Here is a 21,126-nt window from a genome sequence, read left to right as displayed (position 1 = left end):
AGCGCTATATTGCGCTCTGCGTCAATAACTCTGACAGCACTCAGTGCACTGTGTAAGAGACTCTGTGGCTGATCAGACTAGCTGTTGGAGGTGAACAGCCAGCAGTGATGGAAGTTGCGAGTGAGTATTCAGCACTGATGGAGCTTAAAGGTTAATAATTAGCAGTGTTTTAATCAAAATAATGTTACAATCACGATGGATTTCTCAAAACATTGTACGATATGCCTTCTAAAATGTACTTTGAGCTTACTTCTCCTAAAATGTAATTTTCAAATAAATTTACGATATTTGCTCCAACTGATCCTTATTCTACTTCATATACTTTGAAATTTTTTTCTGCCACGTAGGAAAGAAAAGTCGCAAATCTAACTTTCAAGTAGTTAGCCTTTTAATTACTTTAATACATATCAGTAATGTCTACTGAAATACAGTTTTCACTGAGTGAAAGTATGTAACAAGAAAATACCTGGTTATGTATAAGGATTACTCGTACATTTTAAGAGAATCTTTAACAATTTCGTATATATAACATACGTGATTTAATCTAGTTTTCCGACCTGAAAGATGGACAAACATTAAAGACATCGAATGAAACACAGAATTTAAATAATCAATTTCATTCTGAAATTAATTGTGATTTTGTAACTTCTGGACTTCATACAGACACGAACAACAATATTTGTTCTAGTATGTAATGTTGTATTGTTACTGAAGTATTTCATTTTTTGCAGTTGGTTTAATATTTAACATCATTGTATGTTAGTTTCTTATCCATTTTCAAATGATGCTGCTCACAGCGACATTACAGAAATGCATAGAGAGGAAAAGAAAGTATTGTGAAACAAAGCTTTAGATAATTGAAGAAATTATAAAACAATGTCTTCCTTTGGCGAAAGAACTTGATTCTAATATTCAAATGTCGTCAATAGAAAAAAAAAACCTTCAAGCTGTGCACAGGTATACAGGATGTTCCAAAAGGTTGCGCACAAAATTGAAATATCCGATATATGGATCGAAGTAGACCACTTTGGAGCACGAACTTGTGGTCGTGAAAGTAATCCTGGGCCAGCGAAAGTTTGCAATGTCAGGAACTAGAAAGACAATCTATGCAAAAACGCAGTGTGTTCAGCAAAGATAATGTACTGCTTACTCAGCAACGTTCTACATTACAGAAGGTGATCAAAAGCAGACCACCAATTTCAGAACGTTGTGGAAAATCCTGGCACACTCTGCCAAGTGCACCAGGAACTGCATGAACTTCACCAGACCCTGCAAGTATCCGGGCGAAAAGTGAGAGTCGGCAAGTGACGTCAGGTACACGGGGCTTTTGATTTGTCCCTACAAGAAAACATGATAGTAAAATAATAGGTGTAAAATCGGGGAAACGAGGTGGTCATGCAATTAGACCTAACGTTTCAGTCCAACACCTGCAAGCCCTAAAGCCTTCCTCACATGTTACACGACCCAATCAAATTAATGTAACCGCCGCCTATATTCGACGTCGTCACGCAGTAACTACTCACAAACGGCAGATGGCAGCACTAGAAGTGGAGAGTACATAAAGCGTGTCGATGGGACGCGGAAAAAAGAGCAGTCGTTTTCGTAGTGCGGAAACGAAGGCATTTATCTAATGTCCAACAAAATGAGACGATCGTTGTCTTGCGGGCTAACAGCGGGAGCATTTCTGAGACGGTTAATTTTGTAAACTGTTCACGTGGCGCTGTGATTATATTCAGCATGACAAAATGGCGATCTACAAGACTGGCGTCGAGGCAACGGTGGTGCACCACGTGCCATAGATGACATGGATGAAAGAGGCTAGGGAGATGTGTACAGGCGAATAGAAGTGCAACTGTGAAACGACTGACAGCACAGATGGACCAAGAGGCTACCAAATGTGTCTCCTCAACGACCATTCAGCAGTCGTTGTTGCGCACGGGAGTCCCCAGCAGTAGCTATTTTCATGCACCAGACCTGACTAGTGTTCATCGCCGAAGAAGGCTTGAATTTGAAGGTCAGTGAGACATCTGGGCATCCACTGAGCAGTGACAGGTGCTTTCCAGGTGAATCACTTTTTATGCTCAATCGGACGAATGATCCTTGGCGTTTAAAGCATGAAACGTTTGAAAGTGAACACTCGCAACACTCGTCAGAAGTGTCCACGGCGGAGGAGGGAGCGTTACGGTCTGGGGAATGGTTTCGTTGCATTCCCTGGGTGATCACGACATTCTTGAAGGCAAAGTGGATCAACACATCTATCCTTGGGGACCATGCTTACCCCTACATGCAGTTCGATTTTCCTCGGCACGACTGCATCTAACAGCAGGAGAATACAACCTGCCATACATCTCGCAGTATATGTGGTCGATTCGAAGAGCACCAGAATGAGTTTACCGCACTCCAACGGCCACCAAACTTCCCAGATTAAAAACCTAATCGAGAATCTGCGAGACACTTCGTGCGTGTCCGCAGCTCGTGGTCGTGCGATAGCGTTCTCGCTTCCCACGCCCGGGTTCCCGGGTTCGATTCCCGGCGGGACCAGGGATTTTCTCTGCCTCGTGATGACTGGGTGTTGTGTGATGTCCTTATGGTAGTTAGGTTTAAGTAGTTCTAAGTTCTAGGGGACTGATGACCATAGCTGTTAAGTCCCATAGTGCTCAGAGCCATTTGAACCATTTTGAACTTCGTTAGTTGTGTTCGCGCCAAGGATCCTCAGCCGAGAAACCAAGTGCAACCGGACACGCCAATGGAGACAGTACGGCTCCACATCGCTGTCGGTATCTTCCAGGACCTGATTGACTGCCTTCCTGTAAGTCTCGAAGCAGTTAGCCTTGCAGGCTTTTCACAGGTGAACACATTAATGTGACTGGACAGTATACGACGAAATGTGTCTGTTTAACTGATGAAGAGGAGAAATAATCAACTCGCCATTTCCTGTTTCAATTGTCTATCTCCGCACGCACCCTTCTGCATTTTGTTTTCGTGGTCTTTGCTCTAAGTGTATCATGGAAGCAAGAGAATAATCATATAGTACGCAAAATGAATGCTAACTGGACGTCGTTTCACAAGAAGGAATTCCTCTTTCTTGCAAAGGTGACAATGTAGCACTCTCGTACTGACTGGATCGATTCGCTACAAAGGCAGCAGCATGCTGCTCGGTTGCTCCAGTTTCCTCATCCAATTACGAATACTCTAGTAGTTATGTAGAACAAGTCATGTGATATTTCAGCACGGATTCTTCCTATCACGACACAACATTTTCCCAGATGACGATCAATAAAAAATAGTATGAAGTACAAAAGCAAAACCTTCAACAGCCAGGATCGATAACTACACTCCTGGAAATGGAAAAAAGAACACATTGACACCGGTGTGTCAGACCCACCATACTTGCTCCGGACACTGCGAGAGGGCTGTACAAGCAATGATCACACGCACGGCACAGCGGACACACCAGGAACCTCGGTGTTGGCCGTCGAATGGTGCTAGCTGCGCAGCATTTGTGCACCGCCGCCGTCAGTGTCAGCCAGTTTGCCGTGGCATACGGAGCTCCATCGCAGTCTTTAACACTGGTAGCATGCCGCGACAGCGTGGACGTGAACCGTATGTGCAGTTGACGGACTTTGAGCGAGGGCGTATAGTGGGCATGCGGGAGGCCGGCTGGACGTACCGCCGAATTGCTCAACACGTGGGGCGTGAGGTCTCCACAGTACATCGATGTTGTCGCCAGTGGTCGGCGGAAGGTGCACGTGCCCGTCGACCTGGGACCGGACCGCAGCGACGCACGGATGCACGCCAAGACCGTAGGATCCTACGCAGTGCCGTAGGGGACCGCACCGCCACTTCCCAGCAAATTAGGGACACTGTTGCTCCTGGGGTATCGGCGAGGACCATTCGCAACCGTCTCCATGATGCTGGGCTACGGTTCCGCACACCGTTAGGCCGTCTTCCGCTCACGCCCCAACATCGTGCAGCCCGCCTCCAGTGGTGTCGCGACAGGCGTGAATGGAGGGACGAATGGAGACGTGTCGTCTTCAGCGATGAGAGTCGCTTCTGCCTTGGTGCCAATGATGGTCGTATGCGTGTTTGGCGCCGTGCAGGTGAGCGCCACAATCAGGACTGCATACGACCGAGGCACACAGGGCCAACACCCGGCATCATGGTGTGGGGAGCGATCTCCTACACTGGCCGTACACCACTGGTGATCGTCGAGGGGACACTGAATAGTGCACGGTACATCCAAACCGTCATCGAACCCATCGTTCTACCATTCCTAGACCGGCAAGGGAACTTGCTGTTCCAACAGGACAATGCACGTCCGCATGTATCCCGTGCCACCCAACGTGCTCTAGAAGGTGTACGTCAACTACCCTGGCCAGCAAGATCTCCGGATCTGTCCCCCATTGAGCATGTTTGGGACTGGATGAAGCGTCGTCTCATGCGGTCTGCACGTCCAGCACGAACGCTGGTCCAACTGAGGCGCCAGGTGGAAATGGCATGGCAAGCCGTTCCACAGAACTACATCCAGCATCTCTACGATCGTCTCCATGGGAGAATAGCAGCCTGCATTGCTGCGAAAGGTGGATATACACTGTACTAGTGCCGACATTGTGCATGCTCTGTTGCCTGTGTCTATGTGCCTGTGGTTCTGTCAGTGTGATCATGTGATGTATCTGACCCCAGGAATATGTCAATAAAGTTTCCCCTTCCAGGGACAATGAATTCACGGTGTTCGTATTTCAATTTCCAGGAGTGTATAATTTTATTTATGATGATCAGTTTCGGCAAATCTAAGTTGCCGTCATCGGATCTGTAACGCACGTCGATCGAAAATACAAGCATAAACAGGTGAGATATAATAGGTTGGTGTACAGATTTAAACAACATGGATGTATAAAACATACTTTATGCAATTACACATCAATAAATCTCCATCATATGTGCGCTATATTGTGTCAAACCGAAACTCATCATTACATGAACAGGAAGTAAGTGATACATCGGCATGCCAGTAATACAGCAGCATTTACATAAAGTATCATGTATGTTGCACCGACTGCACAAGCTTATATCTACACAGCACATGAAAGACGAGTGAGAATCACAAGTCAGAAGGAAAGATATTACGAACTACAGAAATGCAGTCGTAACGTATAAAGCACAAGGAAAAAGTTGCCTCCAGGGAGTGCACAAAACAATGCGATATACATGAACGACTTTTAATAGTACACCCATTGAGCTTGTACAATACCTTATTAAAAATTAAACATAATTCCTTCTGAAAAAAGAACGATTTAGGTTAGTTACAAAAAAATCATCACAAAACAAAGCAGGCTGTCTCCTTCATCTTGAAAACAAAAAAGTGAAAATCTTTATCACATTATGATCATTACAACTCTTTAATAGTGAGTATGTCCTCCCCACATAAGGATGAGTTCCTCCACTCTGCGAGGCATGCTGTGGGGAGACCATCAAGTTTATCTCGGGGTGAGAGGTCCCGGTCCTCACTGGCAGATTCAGTGAGGTCCTGAAGATTGTCAGGTGGATTCGGACGCTGCGCAATGGCCACGTGCTCATTTGCATTCGTGTCTGGGGACTGTGTTGGCCTATGCATTGGTTGATGTTGGGTCTTTGAAAGTACCGAGACACTGCGAGAATAAGGCGCGGTCTTTCTTTGTCATCGACTAGGACGATGTTGTCACCGGCTTCACGTCCGTAGGGCGTTTTGGAGTATCGGAGACCAATCAAATTGTCGTTGATGAGAAATTAGAGGGGTCTGCTGTTCCATCATTGTTGCTGTCCACAACATCACACTTCTTCCTGAAAACGGGTAGACTTCCTGAACGTATCGGGGTTCTTGGTGTCGTCTAGCCCTTCTCCAAACGCGAACACTTCTAGTGTCCAGACGCAAACCAGTCCTGATCTCGTCAGTAAAGGTGACATTACTCCATTCTGCAAGGCTCCAATGTTGATGTGCAAGAGCCCAGGCCCTTCGAATGCCTAGGTTCCGTTGGTTCAGTGCAAAACTTCTCATTGGTCTTCTGGGATGAAAATCGCCCTGATGCAATCTTCTACGCTCCGTTTGGTATGGGATATGAATCTCTGTTGCCCGGGGGAAATAATATCCACTATTCGTCCAGTTGATGTTGGGCGCCTGCGAGCTGACAGAGGTTACGATCCTGCATTGGTGATGACCGTTGCGAGATATGTCGTTCACATTTCCCGTCTCTCTGTATTTTTTCCGCGTCTTAGACGCACCACTTTGAGTGACACGTAACCGATCGGCAACATGTTGCTGAAAGTAAAGCTACTGTCCTGACTATCAAACTGTTGTATGCCATTACGTGGCATGTTACTGCAGTGCTCAACACAAACTGAATGAAGGTGTTGTTGATACTGGAATGGTCGTGGTGTGTCGCTGCGGCAGCGGTATGCTTGTATGACAGGGAACCGGACAAAAAGCATGCCAGTAGTAAACTCCGTCCAGTATTTGGGCTCTAACTAAATAATGCATGAAGTGCCTAGGTCAGTGAGACCTCTAATATAGCAGACTACAAAAGTTTGTCGACCAGTGTAGTTGTAAGACAAGTACAACGTGGGAAATACACCAATCAACCGAAAAATTGTGACCACTGATAACCGCGGCGCTAGATGCTACTAGTGGTGTTGCGAGCATGTAAGGCGGTGACAAAAGGATGTATGCGGCGCAGGTATGAATGGGGATCACATAAGCGACGATACGGGATGCAAGTTGGTAAATTCATTGAGGTTCAAAATGGTTCAAATGGCTCTGAGCACTATGGGACTCAACTGCTGTGGTCATTAGTCCCCTAGAACTTAGAACTACTTAAACCTAACTAACCTAAGGACATCACACATATCCATGCCCGAGGCAGGATTCGAACCTGCGACCGTAGCAGTCGCACGGCTCCGGACTGCGCGCCTAGAACCGTGAGACCACCGCGGCCGGCAAATTCATTGAGGTTCAAAATGGTTCAAAAGGCTCTGAGCACTATGGGACTTAACATCTATGGTCATCAGTCCCCTAGAACTTAGAACTACTTAAACCTAACTAACCTAAGGACATCACACAACACCCAGTCATCACGAGGCAGAGAAAATCCCTGACCCCGCAGGGAATCGAACCCGGGAACCTGGGCGTGCGAAGCGAGAACGCTACCGCACGACCACGAGATGCGGGCAATTCATTGAGGTAAATGGCTTTGTGAAGGGCAGATTATTATTACGCTGGGCCTGTGAAGAAGTATATGGAAAATGGCGAAACTGGTCCAGTGTTCACGTGCTACCGTCGTGAGCATCTACGGAAAGAGGTAGAAGGACAGTGAAACTACCACTAGGCGCTAAATGGTTGGACGTCCACAACTCTTCACAGAACGCGGGGTTCGGAGGCTTGTCTTCTCTGTAAAGTAGGGGAGGTGGTGATTTGTGGCACCTCTACCGAAAGAGCAAAATGCTGGTGCACGCACAAATGTTTCGGAGCACACCGTTCATCGTACATTGTTGAACATTGAGCTCTGAAGTAGACCATCACTATCTGTTGAAACGTTGACCCCACGACTCGTCAATTACGATTGCAGTGGGCACCGGACAATCGAGTTTCAACGCCGATCAATGGAAACGTATCGGCTCTTCGGGCGGCCGTCTCCACAAACGCCGTCATCGAGGTGAACGACGACTCGAAACGTACAGCGCGCCACAGCTGCGAACCACCTCCATCCCTTCGTGCTTGATGTCTTCCCCGAAGGTGATCTTTTACCAGTATAACTTCCCGTGCTTCAGAGCCAGAACCGTGCTAAAGTCGTTTGAGCAATATTGTAGCGACCTCACGTTGACGTCTCAGCGGTCAGATTCGTCTGATGGAAATCCTGTAGAACCCATCTGGGTTGCTATCAGATGCCATCTCCACGTACGCAGATCAGGGCCCTTTGTTTACGCGAATCACATGACTTGTGCGTAGACATCTAATGTCAGATACCTCCACGAACGGAGCACTAAATCGTCGGATCCCCGACATCCAGAATCAGTGATGTATTTCGTTCCAAAGATGGAAAAACAAGGTATTAAACAGGTGGTCATAGTGTTTTGGCTCATCAGTGCAAATCGTCACTGAATAAGCTTACAGAAGATAACTCGAGGTTTAGATGCTGAGAATATAGAAAAAATGAAGTACGTGCCAAGGTGTATGTAGGTAAGTAAAGGGAACAACTAAAATATTAGCCGGCCGGGGTGGCAGAGCGGTTCTAGGCGCTACATTCTGGAACCGCACGACCGCTACGGTCGCAGGTTCGAATCCTGCCTCAGACATGGATGTGCGTGATGTCCTTAGGTTAGTTAGGTTTAAGTACTTCTAAGTTCTAGGGGACTCATGACTTCAGATGTTAAGTCCCATAGTGCTCAGGGCCATTTGAACTAAAATATTGCATTTTTAAACGCCGTATAGACTAAAAATCACTGTACAGTAGACAAACAACAGTAGAATACAAAGTCTAGGTGCTAACGTAATATTGTGCTCGATGTCTAAATTTGGTGTAATAAGCTACTAGTATAAGACCGTAAATTAAGTAATGAATAAGTGCATGCAAATAATTGTTAATATAGCGATATCAATAGAATATGAAAGCAAGTAATTAAATTATACACAGATATGGCCCTACAAGAAAACGGTAGCTAAAGGTCGAGATATAGAATACATATAGAGCCACTAGCACAAAGTAGGATATCGGTAGTGTAAAGGATACTGATAACATGTACACCATTAACGTGTTCAGTTGACATAAAATAAAAAGAAAGAAACACGGAACACTGTAACAAGAGATGCATAGTACTCTTCTAGCTCCTAACGTGTGTAAGTAGGCTGTTTAGGTTTTTTTGTAAGTAGGCTGTTTAGGTTTTTTTATTGGTAACGCCACCTTTGTATGAAAATCACTGGCTGTGCTGTGTGCAGCCTGTGGCTGCTTTGCATTGTTGTAATACTCGCCATTGTAGTGTTAGGCAGCTGGCTGTGAACAGCGCGTAGCGTTGCGCAGTTGGAGGTGAGCCGCCAGCAGTGGTGGATGTGGGGAGAGAGATGGCGGAGTTTTGAAATTTGTCATGAACTGCTATATTTATAAATGATGATATCAAGGTAAATACATTGTTTGTTCTCTATTAATATCTTTCATTTGCTAACTATCAGTAGTTAGTGCCTTCCATAGTTTGAATCTTTTATTTAGCTGACAGTAGTGGCGCTCGCTGTATTGCAGTAGTGGGAGTAACCAAGATGTTTGTGAGGTAAGTGATTTGTGAAAAGTACAGGTTAATGTTAGTCAGGGCCATTCTCTTGTAGAGATTATTGAAAGTCAGATTGCGTTGCGCTAAAAATATTGTGTATCAGTTTAAGCACAGTACTGTAAAATTTTTCAAAGGGGACGTTTCACGTGACGTGGTGGTCGATATCTACGTTGGATGTAATAAGCATCCAGTATGAACTCACGGAATAAGTAACGAATAAATGTATATAAATAATTTGCAATATCGTAATATGTAAGTACAGAGTCATAAACAACGAAACGTAACTAGGTGTACCATTATGTGATAATGTGCAACCCAAAGTCTACACGATTCGTGGTTATAACCCGCTTTACGTGACTTGTGGTCATACCTCAATGTCTGAGTGGTAGTAATTTACATCGCACGACGAACAGCAGTAACTAAGAGTGCACCGGTGGTATAGATGTAGTATCTTTGATTAGCAATCAAAACGTCTTTGATCCCGAGTTCGAACCCCACCACCGCTTAAATATTGAATGAAAATCATCAGAAATGGCGGCCGAAGACTTCCGGCATAAGAAGTCACCCTCTGTCTGCCAACGACGTTGTGAAAGAGGACAGAGGAGCGGGCAGATGTTCAGGCCATTCTCTTGCCCTTGGAGTTGGAAACTGCCCCTAAAGACGGAAGAATGATCAACGGCGTGAGGATGCAGAGGGCAATGGAGACCACTGCACTGAAGACACATAGTGTGTATCCACAGGATATAGGGCCCGTAACTGAAGAAGTGTCGTGATGATTTCTCCATTGGCAAAAGATTCTGGACTAGTCCCCCATTCGGAACTCCAGGAGGGGACTCCCAAAGCTGGTGTTGACCATCAGTTCACACCATGACTGGGGCATCACGTCGTGGGCGATGCTTGGATTGGACAGTCTATAATTCGACGGAAAGCAACGAAATTTTTCACATGGATAGGCTCGGACATCAGTTCACACCATGACTGGGGCGGCACGTCGTGGGCGATGCTTGGATTGGACAGTCTATAATTCGACGGAAAGCAACGAAATTTTTCACATGGATAGGCTCGCACCTGTAGAGGGGTCTGTTTGACGTGCAGGCAGAAAGGTAAATTTTGCGGTCTTAACTGCTACAGGGGGAACGCTTTGGAGGCCGATGACAGTGCACTTGTCGCAACATATTAGCACCTGGATGTAATCACAGTAATATTTTGGGAAACAGGACGACTCCGCGAAAACGGAGTGCCTCCCAGGAGGCTGCAGTTCCCCGCTTTTGAGACAAGCTGAAAGCCATCTGCTGACCAAACCGGACGCCGCCGTGCTCCCCGGTCTCACTACTTTCCTGTGAGGGATCGAATAGCCTTTCACGCACAGAAAAAATCCGAAACTGACCCTATAAATTATAAACTAATCGTTAAAGAGCTGAAACAAAAATCTTGAAGCAATAAGTATAGCTATCCTGGCTGGGTGCAGACAAGTGTAGAGATTTCGACACCTTCTGTCTTCAGTGCTGTCTTATCAATGTATACTGTCCCTCATACCTCTCCGTGAGTTTAACGTTCCTGTCTGAACAATATGGAAGAAACACTCATTCCAGTCAGAGCAAAATCCTTCCTGTCCCAGGTACATTACTTCGCTACTTTCTCGAAGTCCTTCTCAGTAGCAGAGAACTGACTGTGGAATAGCCTCCTGCATTATATTAGAAAACTGAATAATGTATTCAGCTTTGGATGATAATTATTTGGCATATCTACTAAAGTAACAATAATAATTAACATTGTTCCTGTCCGCACTCGTTACCCTTGTACTTCCTTTTTTTGCAGCCAGATCTTTCTCATTTCCGAGTATTCTTAGCTGGTGCAGTCTACTTACATTTCCTTTCTCCAGAACTCGCTATATCAGGAAACATCCATCTTGGACACATATAAATTCCTTTTTATATCTGTCGCTATCAGTACTATTATTATTATTGTTGTTATTATTAGTGGCAGCAGAATTAATAGTAGAGGTACTGCCAGTATTGACTTTATTAGTTCATAGTCAGTGCTATTTACTCACATTGTTACTATAGACACTCAAATCAAAATGGTTCAAATGGCTCTGAGCACTATGGGACTTAACTTCTGAGGTCATCAGTTCCCTAGAACTTAGAACTACTGAAATCTAACTAACCTAAGGACATCACACACATCCATGCCCGAGACAGCGTTCGAACCTGCGACCGTAGCGGTTGCGCGGTTCCGGACTGTAGCGCCTAGAACCGCTCGGCCACTCCGGCCGGAACAGTCAAATCATTTTAACACTATTTCTCAGTTGTTTCTCAAGCAACTATGATGTAACAAAGGCACTGTGTTATACCCTGGCCCAAAATAAGACACGGCTGATGGTCGTAATCAGATCGGGTTAAATTAATAAATACGTAACAATCATCTCACAGCGAAGGACTACACTTGTCTACTGAGAATGTTGAAATGAAAATCTTGGTCTATGTTCACGGTAACTTAGACAGATAGGAGCACTTCATGGTACGAAAGACACTGCCAAGAGACCACACAAGCAGCCCTCCACATACTGTTGATTAAGAGCCTCAGCGGGTCATCGGTACACCCATCACCTTGCATCATTTAAACAGAAGTAAAACTGTGCTTCACTAAATACACACAGACGCCTACTGCTCCGTTCCTTCACTGTTTCACTCACTGAACACGAGCAGCTTTGCCTGCCGCTGTGAACAATGGCCCGTTGCGAGGTGGTTCTCAGATGATTATTACATGTGGTTCGCTTCGTAACGTTCCGTCTTAAACTGGTCGAGATGAACCTGGGTTCAATGACACGAGCAATTCCTGTCGACTGTAAAAGCGAGTGTCATTGACATGCCACGACACCTTCATTCCTTGTCAGTAACGACTATTTTACGGCCATTATTAATATGCCATGTAAAACGTGCTGCCAGCAACACACCACTCCTTGCACACACCGTGTCGTCACAGACACGTCCAAATATGAGGACTCGATTCTGTCATTCTGCCATGTCTCCACTTCACTGAAATGAGAGGAGAGTCATTTGCCAACTTGGTAGCAGTTAAAGACTGTCCACAGAGCTCCTAAACTGCCAATGATCTGTTTGAGGAATATAGATTACTATTTTTCGCGCTAAGTTTAAATGCTTTGACCGAATCCAGCGGTATGGTAAGAAGTCAATCGACAGAGACAAGCTGGTATATTTCTACATCGACCCACGAGCTACCTCGTGTGTGTTCCTCGCACACATATACTTTTCGCAATCAGCCTGCTATTTACTTACTTTACAGGAGTCGTAGTTTACATCCTCGAAACGAGCGGTACAGATCTGCGTAGGGTGGACAGCGTAGCCATAGTCATTCCACACTGCCTCGCATTCCTCTTGGTTTACTATTTGAAGGTCCACTTTGCGCAGCTCGATTGGACTCAGCCCGTGGTACTGTGGAAAAGGAAGAGACTTTCCTTATGCTAGTGCTATGGTGATGTGTTCCAATTTTCAAAACTTACGATTTAACGTATTGAAATATGTGATGTGACTCACATCTAATATCTTCGATATTAGAAGTCCCCTAAATTTTAACACGACAATAATAAATAAATAATAAAAATAAATAAATCCTGTCTCAGATTGTTGGATTCTCCATCCTAGGTGGCGGACAGGGGAAAGCCTCCCATATATGGGTGGTACCGAGGAAACAAAATACTCGGGGCGGACCAAATACCAGCGCAATTCAAAATTCAGACACGTCTGAGTGAAAATCACCGGTACTCTGGTCAGTATCTGTTAGCTCAGTGAGCCCGGCTGAAAATATGTTTCAAAGGCCTCAACTACCTTTTGTCCTATCTATTTCTGGTATTGACCAGACCAAACCAGTAAAACACAAGCAATCATTAACTGTGCAAGCTAATTCAGCTTTACCCCAGGTGGTACACAATCCATCTATCGACAGACGGCAACTGGACTTTTGGAGTCTAGGAAGTCCAGACAATCACAGCAGATAAAATCTGTTAACTTCCCTACAAGCAGGAAACTTTCATTCGAACACTAAACATCAATAGACTGATCCAGACAGTAAAATTACATAATCTTACTCAAGAAATCGACCGACAAAAAATTCTCATACCTGCTCTTCAAGAAGCACGACTCACTAACAATAAAACCATGGACTACGAAAAATACGGCATCATCAAGAGCAAAACACAACAGAAGGTCGCGAAAGGCGCACCAATCTTCGGAATGGCCTTTCTTGTACACTAATCCATTATCAACTCTGTTAAGGAAATCGCACCCGTCAACAATCGACCCATGACCATGAGCATTCAGAGTGCCAATAAAATATATACGATCATTAATACGCATGCGCCCACCAATACCGAAAAGAAGAAAAATCTCGAAACCGTCGAAAAATTTTGGAACAAGCTCGAAAAAACTATGACCAAAATTAAGCAACACGACGTGAAAATCCTAATGAGAGACTTTAGCGCTCAACTCGGTGAAAACACTAACACTAATGGAACACTTCTGACTGACATATGCCAACAATTCAGCCTCAAAGTTATGTCCACTAACTTCAGAAAACCCCCACAAAAACAGAAAACATGACGATCCCCAATCCAACATGTTGGTGAGTATAAGATCGACCATGTTGCCATCTCCTGCCCCTACTACAGAATCATCCACGACATTCAAGTCAGGAGAGGTGCGAACATCGACTCGGACAACCACCTCCCCTCTCCGAAGAGAGTACAACATAATAAACCACGTATCCAAATGTTCGACGCATCTAGAATTCAAGAAATAAAGGTCACAGAAGAATGGAAAAAACCGACAAACAACTGGACCGAATTTTGTAGCAAAATAATCAGAAAAGCCGAATAATTAATACCACTTAAGAAAAAGCCAAAACACCTATGGTGGGATTCCAGATGCGACCAAGCCATCATCAATCGCCGAATCGCCTTTCAAAAATATAACAGCAACAAATCGCCGGAAACCCTACAACACTTCCTCGATATCCACAAAGAGACAAACAGAACCATCAGGAAAACCAAACGCAACTACATCGCTGAACAGCTCAAATCAGTTGAGGACAACTTCAGAAATTACAGAAGCATAAATTTCTATAGAGCTTTCGCTAACAGAATTAAAGGTTACATACCACAAAATTTGACCTTCAAGAAAAAAGACGGTAAACTCGCACTCACCAACCAAGAAAACTACAAAGAACTGGCACACTATTTTTCCTACCTTCTTAATTGCCCTGAACCATCCGAAAGATTCCCACACACACACACACCCCAAGTCATACGAAACACGACAGCGATCCACCGACACAAGAAGAAATCCGACACCACATCACAAAACTGAAAAACGTAAAGACATCAGGAGAAGATGGAATCACCGCAGAACTACTGAAAAATCTCGGAATACGATCATTACAGAAAATCACACAGATCATTCAAGACATATGGCGAAGTGATGAACTCCCAGACGACTGGAAATGCTCTCTCATCTCACCACTTCACAAAAAAAGAAGACAAATCTGATGTGAATAACTACAGAGGAATCTCCCTCCTTTCCATTCCTTACAAAGTCCTCTCCACTTGCCTCTTACTGCGCGCACAGGAACAACTCGAAACCCTAATAGTAGGTGAATATCAAGCAGGGTTCGGAACACGCACGTCAGGCACCGAACAAATTTTCAACCTGAAGTCTACGCTGAAAATTCGAGCTATGTGAATTCTCCCAACGATTTACACATTTGTCGACTTCAAGGAAGCTTACGAATCTGTCGACCGACAATCCCCGTTTAATATACTCGAAGAAAACAATATGGATCCAAAAACACAACGGCTCATCCAACAAACCCTAACAGACACAACTTCCAAAGTCAAATTCGACGGGGAAATCTCACAACCTTTTTCCATCCGGACTGGCGCCCGGCAGGGCGATGGCCTCTCCCCACTACTTTTCAACATCTTTTTAGACAAAATCACCAAATAATGGCAACAAGAACTGAAAAATCGAAACATCTGGAGACCCATCAGGCTAGGAAAAGAAAAGGATAACATTGACGTCACGTGCCTAGCCTTCGCTGATGACATCACGATCCTTTCTGGTGATGAACAAACAGCACTCCATCAGATTGAAGCCCTCAAAGATTGTGCTGAGAAAGTTGAACAAATTTCTTTTTCTAAAATCGAATTCATGGCTACAAAACACATCAAAAACAAAATGTAATCACAAAATATGGCACAGTAAACAAGGTTAACCACTTCAAGTACTTAGAAGAAATTATTGAGACTATAGGTACAGAAAGATTAGCACAAAAAACGCGGGAATTCAAAATGTGGAAAGCGTATGGGAACAATAAAATGCATAAACATCAGCACGAAAGTTCGACACTACACGACTGTTACCAAACCTGAAACACTCTACTACGCCAGCGAGGCACTAAACATTAATTACAAAGGAGACTTCGAAAATATCAAAAAGTCTTAAAGAAAATCATTCGTAAAATCCTTCACCCAGAACCCACAGACGGAGGACATCGTCTACAATCAAACACAGTCACAGAAAAATATTCCAACATCGAAACCGATTTCCGCAAACGACGACTGAAATCCTACTGACACATCATGAGACTAGATGGCAACCGACTAGCAAAGAAAATTTTGACGTACTTACAGAGATAACGGCCTGGATAAAACAGATCCAAATTGATTTAAAAAATTCCAAAATTTCACTGACAGACAGCGAAGATTGAAACGTCTTCAGACATAAATTTCAAGAGACGACAAACCCAAGGTACCTGGAAGAAAGTGATCAGATGAACGTCAAGCTAAGCATAGCGAGATGATGAAACAGTTCTGGAAGAACAAGAAGAATAAGACACAGGTCATTATTTGCTTTATGTGATCCTCTATGTGTCTAAAAAATGTAAATAAATAAATAATAACAGACATTAAGAATTACAGTCTAATTTAAATTAGTTGTCATTTGACATTTAAAGGCTCTTCATAGCGACAGAAAATAGCCTTGAAGGTCTCATTATAGTTTTCATTATAAAACTATTTTCTTTCTTATCTTTTGATACGTAAATTAAATTTCTTGGTGTGAACTATTAACTTTCAGTGTAATTTTGTTGATCCACCATTAGTTATAAGTATTTTTCTTTTACTTAAACTATCTCTATCTTTAAAAATATTCTGCCTCACTTGTGTATGTTTTGTGTGCCTTTTGAGGGTAAGTGTTACAAATGCGTATGCACTTTTATCTTCAAAAACAGTTGGATCTTAATGCTTGATACTGTCGCGTGCGTAAATCACGGCATCCGCCATTAATTTCTGGACACCGACCAATAGAATTAAAGAATTGAAGCTGTTTTTTCACTAATGGTCTAAGCTTCGCGACGAGGGCAAATGGAATGTGACAGCAATTCAGATTATGTTTACATCGTAGTGGGAGTCATGTTACCAAACTTTCACGAGCAATATCTTGGTTGTTAATGATGACAGGTATACGTGAACAGATGTATAATGTAATCCTACAGTGTTTACGGGTTTAGTAACAGAACTGTGTGTGATTTACATGATTTAGCGACTAGCTTGAATCACATTTTCCTCATCCACACAATTCGGAAGGAAAATGGATTCTTCTGGGACGAAATAATCAGACAGAAACTCAGGTTAGGTTGTTTCTAACAAAACTTCATGTAAACACACAGTCTATAATTTCACAAAGTACACCCCTGAGAACCCTTTTGTCCACAAGCCACGCCTGTCTAACTGGGATTGAGGCCACGGCGCGCCATTCTACCTTCCAAGTGATCCTCTGAGCCGGCCGGGGTAGCCGAGCGGTTCTAGGCGCTACACTCTGGAACCGCGCTGCTGCTGCGGTCGCAGGTTCGAATCCTGCTACGGGCATGGATGTGTGTGATGTCCTTAGGTTAGTTAGGTTTAAGTAGTTGTAAGCTCTAGGGGACTGATCACCTTAGAAGTTAAGTCCCATAGTGCTCAGAGCCATTTGAACCATTTTGATCCTCTGACATTGATGCTATGGCGTGAGTGGAAGACGTGCTAGACCTGTGCATGCCCGTAGTCCCACTGCTAATAATCGGTTCGCCACAGTTCGTGTTGACAAGCCCTATTATCTGTGCTGTTGTAGCTGTATGATCTGTCACTGCTGGCCTTACAATGTGACGATCAAGTCAGGCGTCTGTGCCACGTGGACGCCATAATCTCATCTACGGATGTGAGTATGTTCATGTGACCACTTCGGTGGTAATACTCCGAAAGGAGCATCACGCCACTCGGAAGGCCAAAATTTGACCACTTTCAAATTTGCTCATTTGGCTGTAGGAAGCACGAGTGCGTCTCGGTGGCATGGTTGTATGCTTATCTGACACGCCTACACCATACTGAGCCTTCTGGCTGTCAGTGTTCTTATTAAACGGCAGACACAGATGGCGCTCTGGTAACTATGCCACTACATTATCTGTTGCCGGACGACGTCGAAACCATTGTCAGTGCATCTACTATATCCCAGGTGGCATATTCTGTCATTGGATCAAAATCGATGTCGTCTTCCAGGTGCACTAACATTATTTTCCAAAAGTGATGGGAAAAAATCGCAACACCATGAAGTAATTAACGTAGAGTAATGAAATTTCGGGAATAAATTTGTCTAGGTAATATACCTAAGTCATTAACATTGCAAGATCACAGGTTAATGTAAGCACGAGATAAGCCGTTACAAATGTGAAGTGCCGGTATATTAATAACTGATGTAACCAACAGACTGTTGATTGCAAACATACAAACGTATATGCACTGTATTGTCAGTTTCTAAGGCGCTGCAGTCGTGGACTGTGCGGCTGGTCCCGGCGGAGGTTCGAGTCCTCCCTCGGGCATGGGCGTGTGTGTTTGTCCTTAGGATAATTTAGGTTAAGTAGAGTGTAACCTTAGGGACTAATGACATTAGCAGTTAAGTTCCATAAGATTTCACACACATTTGAACATTTTTTTTGTTGTCAGTTTGTGGGATGGGGTTCCAAGCATTCTGCACTTGGTCGGTCAATGCAGGAGCGGTTATTCCTGTTTGTGGATGACGCTGCTGTTGTTATCTGATGATGTCTCACTTGTGCTGTATTGGAAACAGATCTGCTGATCGAGCAGACCAAGGCGACAGGCCGACACTCTGTGTAGCGCATGTTTGGCGACAACAGCGGTACATGGGCGAGCGTTATCCTGGAATGTTGTGCATGAATGGCAGTACAACAGGTCGATTCACCAGACTAACATACAAATTTGCACTAAATGTGCGTGGGCTAACCAAGAGAATGCTCCTACAGAGGGGCAGGGCGTATGACGTCTCTGCACGATGTCAGGAATCGTCTGGAAGCGCTCGTGGCGCTAAGAAAACATGAGTATTCACTGAATCATTTATTTTTGCAACTTTTATAAAGGATGGTGCACTTTTGGCCGTAGTTTCCTCCTGTCATGGTCACGGACAGACTCTCAGTGTCGGACGCTGCGCCAGTCCTTGTCGTTGTGTAAAAGCGAGACGTTTGCGTCAATACGGACGCACAGCCCAGCCTCGTAGAGTATGGATAGCTGCTACCGGCTGAGGGAGTGCACTCGACCCCACTTCGTGCCTGTTCTTCACTGGACGGCCCCAACCGCAGTGCGGTGTAGGCGGCAGCCGTTGAACCCAGTACTGCAGGACTGGTAGGCCCGTCACCTGAATGCGCTTTGGCATACCGGACGGTGATACGCCAGGAAGCCTGGTTGTCGTCTTCCATCCCACACTCGGAGGGTACAGTACCTGCTACTGCACTGCTGCTGGCAGTTCATCAGGTGTACCCATCAGTAGTAGTTGGTGTGACACAGCATGAAGTTCGTCAGTGGAGTTCAGCTCTGCGGCACTACACGCATCTACATCTACATCTACATCTACATCCATACTCCGCAAGCCACCTGACCGTGTGTGGCGGAGGGTACCTTGAGTACCTCTATCGGTTCTCCCTTCTATTCCAGTCTCGTATTGTTCGTGGAAAGAAGGATTGTCGGTATGCTTCTGTGTGGGCTCTAATCTCTCTGATTTTATTCTCATGGTCTCTTCGCGAGATATACGTAGGAGGGAGCAAAATACTGCTTGACTCTTCGGTGAAGGTATGTTCTCGAAACTTTAACAAAAGCCCGTACTGAGCTACTGAGCGTCTCTCCTGCAGAGTCTTCCACTGGAGTTTATCTGTCATCTCCGTAACGCTTTCGCGATTACTAAATGATCCTGTAACGAAGCGCGCTGCTCTTCGTTGGATCTTCTCTATCTCTTCTATCAACCCTATCTGGTACGGATCCCACACTGCTGAGCAGTATTCAAGCAGTGCGCGAACAAGCGTACTGTAACCTACTTCCTTTGTTTTCGGATTGCGTTTCCTTAGTATTCTTCCAATGAATCTCAGTCTGGCATCTGCTTTACCAACGATCAACTTTATATGATCATTCCATTTTAAATCACTCCTAATGCGTACTCCCAGATAATTTATGGAATTAACTGCTTCCAGTTGCTGACCTGCTATATTGTAGCTAAATGATAAAGGATCTTTCTTTCTATGTATTCGCAGCACATTACACTTGTCTACATTGAGATTCAATTGCCATTCCCTGCACCGTGCGTCAATTCGCTGCAGATCCTCCTGCATTTCAGTACAATTTTCCATTGTTACAACCTCTCGATACACCACAGCATCACCTGCAAAAAGCCTCAGTGAACTTCCGATGTCATCCACAAGGTCATTTATGTATATTGTGAATAGCAACGGTCCTATGACACTCCCCTGCGGCACACCTGAAATCACTCTTACTTCGGAAAACTTCTCTCCATTGAGAATGACATGCTGCGTTCTGTTATCTAGGAACTCTTCAATCCAGTCACACAATTGGTCTGATAGTCAATATGCTCATACTTTGTTCATTAAACGACTGTGGGGAACTGTATCGAACGCCTTGCGGAAGTCAAGAAACACAGCATCTACCTGGGAACCCGTGTCTATGGCCCTCTGAGTCTCGTGGTCGAATAGCGCGAGCTGGGTTTCACACGACCGTCTTTTTCGAAACCCATGCTGATTCCTACAGAGTAGATTTCTAGTCTCCAGAAAAATCATTATACTCGAACATAATAGGTGTTCCAAAATTCTACAACTGATCGACGTTAGATATATAGGTCTATAGTTTTGCACATCTGTTCGACGTCCCTTCTTGAAAACGGGGATGACCTGTGTCCTTTTCCAATCCTTTGGAACGCTACGCTCTTCTAGAGACCTACGCATGGCTGGTACTGTGCTTGTTGACCTAAACTATTCATTTAAGTGGTGTATATGATAAAATGCTGGTAGCCGCATCAATACGCACTCTAGGGAACACATTAGACGACGCAAGCGTAGAGGTAGAGACATTACATGAGCCAATACACCATGCTGATCATGGGCGCTTGAGTTCAACATTAGTAAGCCCACAGAAAATTCTCGTAGCCTTACAACAAGCACAAAGAGACTTTTTCGAGAAGTTGCAGCATATCGTACCAATAACAAGTAGGAATAAGCTGTATTTTATCGTATATTTATTGTGGAAGTAACCACTGAATTAAATTTCCAGTAATAGGAAATGATTGCACAACACCAATGTTACACGGTACATCCATATCCAATAAAGTGGGTCCAGTTCAAACACCAGAAATGTTATCGGTTTATAAGAAAAGAGATGCTCATGTTGTCATGTCCGTAGCAGATTTCAACGATTGCTTTCAGGGAAGAATT

At 44.4% G+C, this 21,126-nt stretch overlaps 1 protein-coding gene across 1 annotated transcript in view; it reads right to left on the bottom strand.

The window, feature by feature from the left end:
• The window catches only part of LOC126242319 (mite allergen Der f 3-like), a 64,579-nt gene that overhangs the window by 2,351 nt on the left and 41,102 nt on the right, over window positions 1–21,126 (bottom strand). The window contains exon 6 of the mRNA XM_049948078.1: window positions 12,591–12,746. Within this exon, the coding sequence (XP_049804035.1) occupies window positions 12,591–12,746 (156 nt within the window). The remainder of the gene's footprint in view (window positions 1–12,590; window positions 12,747–21,126) is intronic.

The sequence above is a fragment of the Schistocerca nitens genome, chromosome 1 (assembly GCF_023898315.1).
Source record: "Schistocerca nitens isolate TAMUIC-IGC-003100 chromosome 1, iqSchNite1.1, whole genome shotgun sequence".
In the NCBI taxonomy this organism is placed as follows: domain Eukaryota; kingdom Metazoa; phylum Arthropoda; class Insecta; order Orthoptera; family Acrididae; genus Schistocerca; species Schistocerca nitens.
Note: the sequence above shows the minus strand (reverse complement) of the source record. Positions and strands in the feature narration are given on the sequence as shown.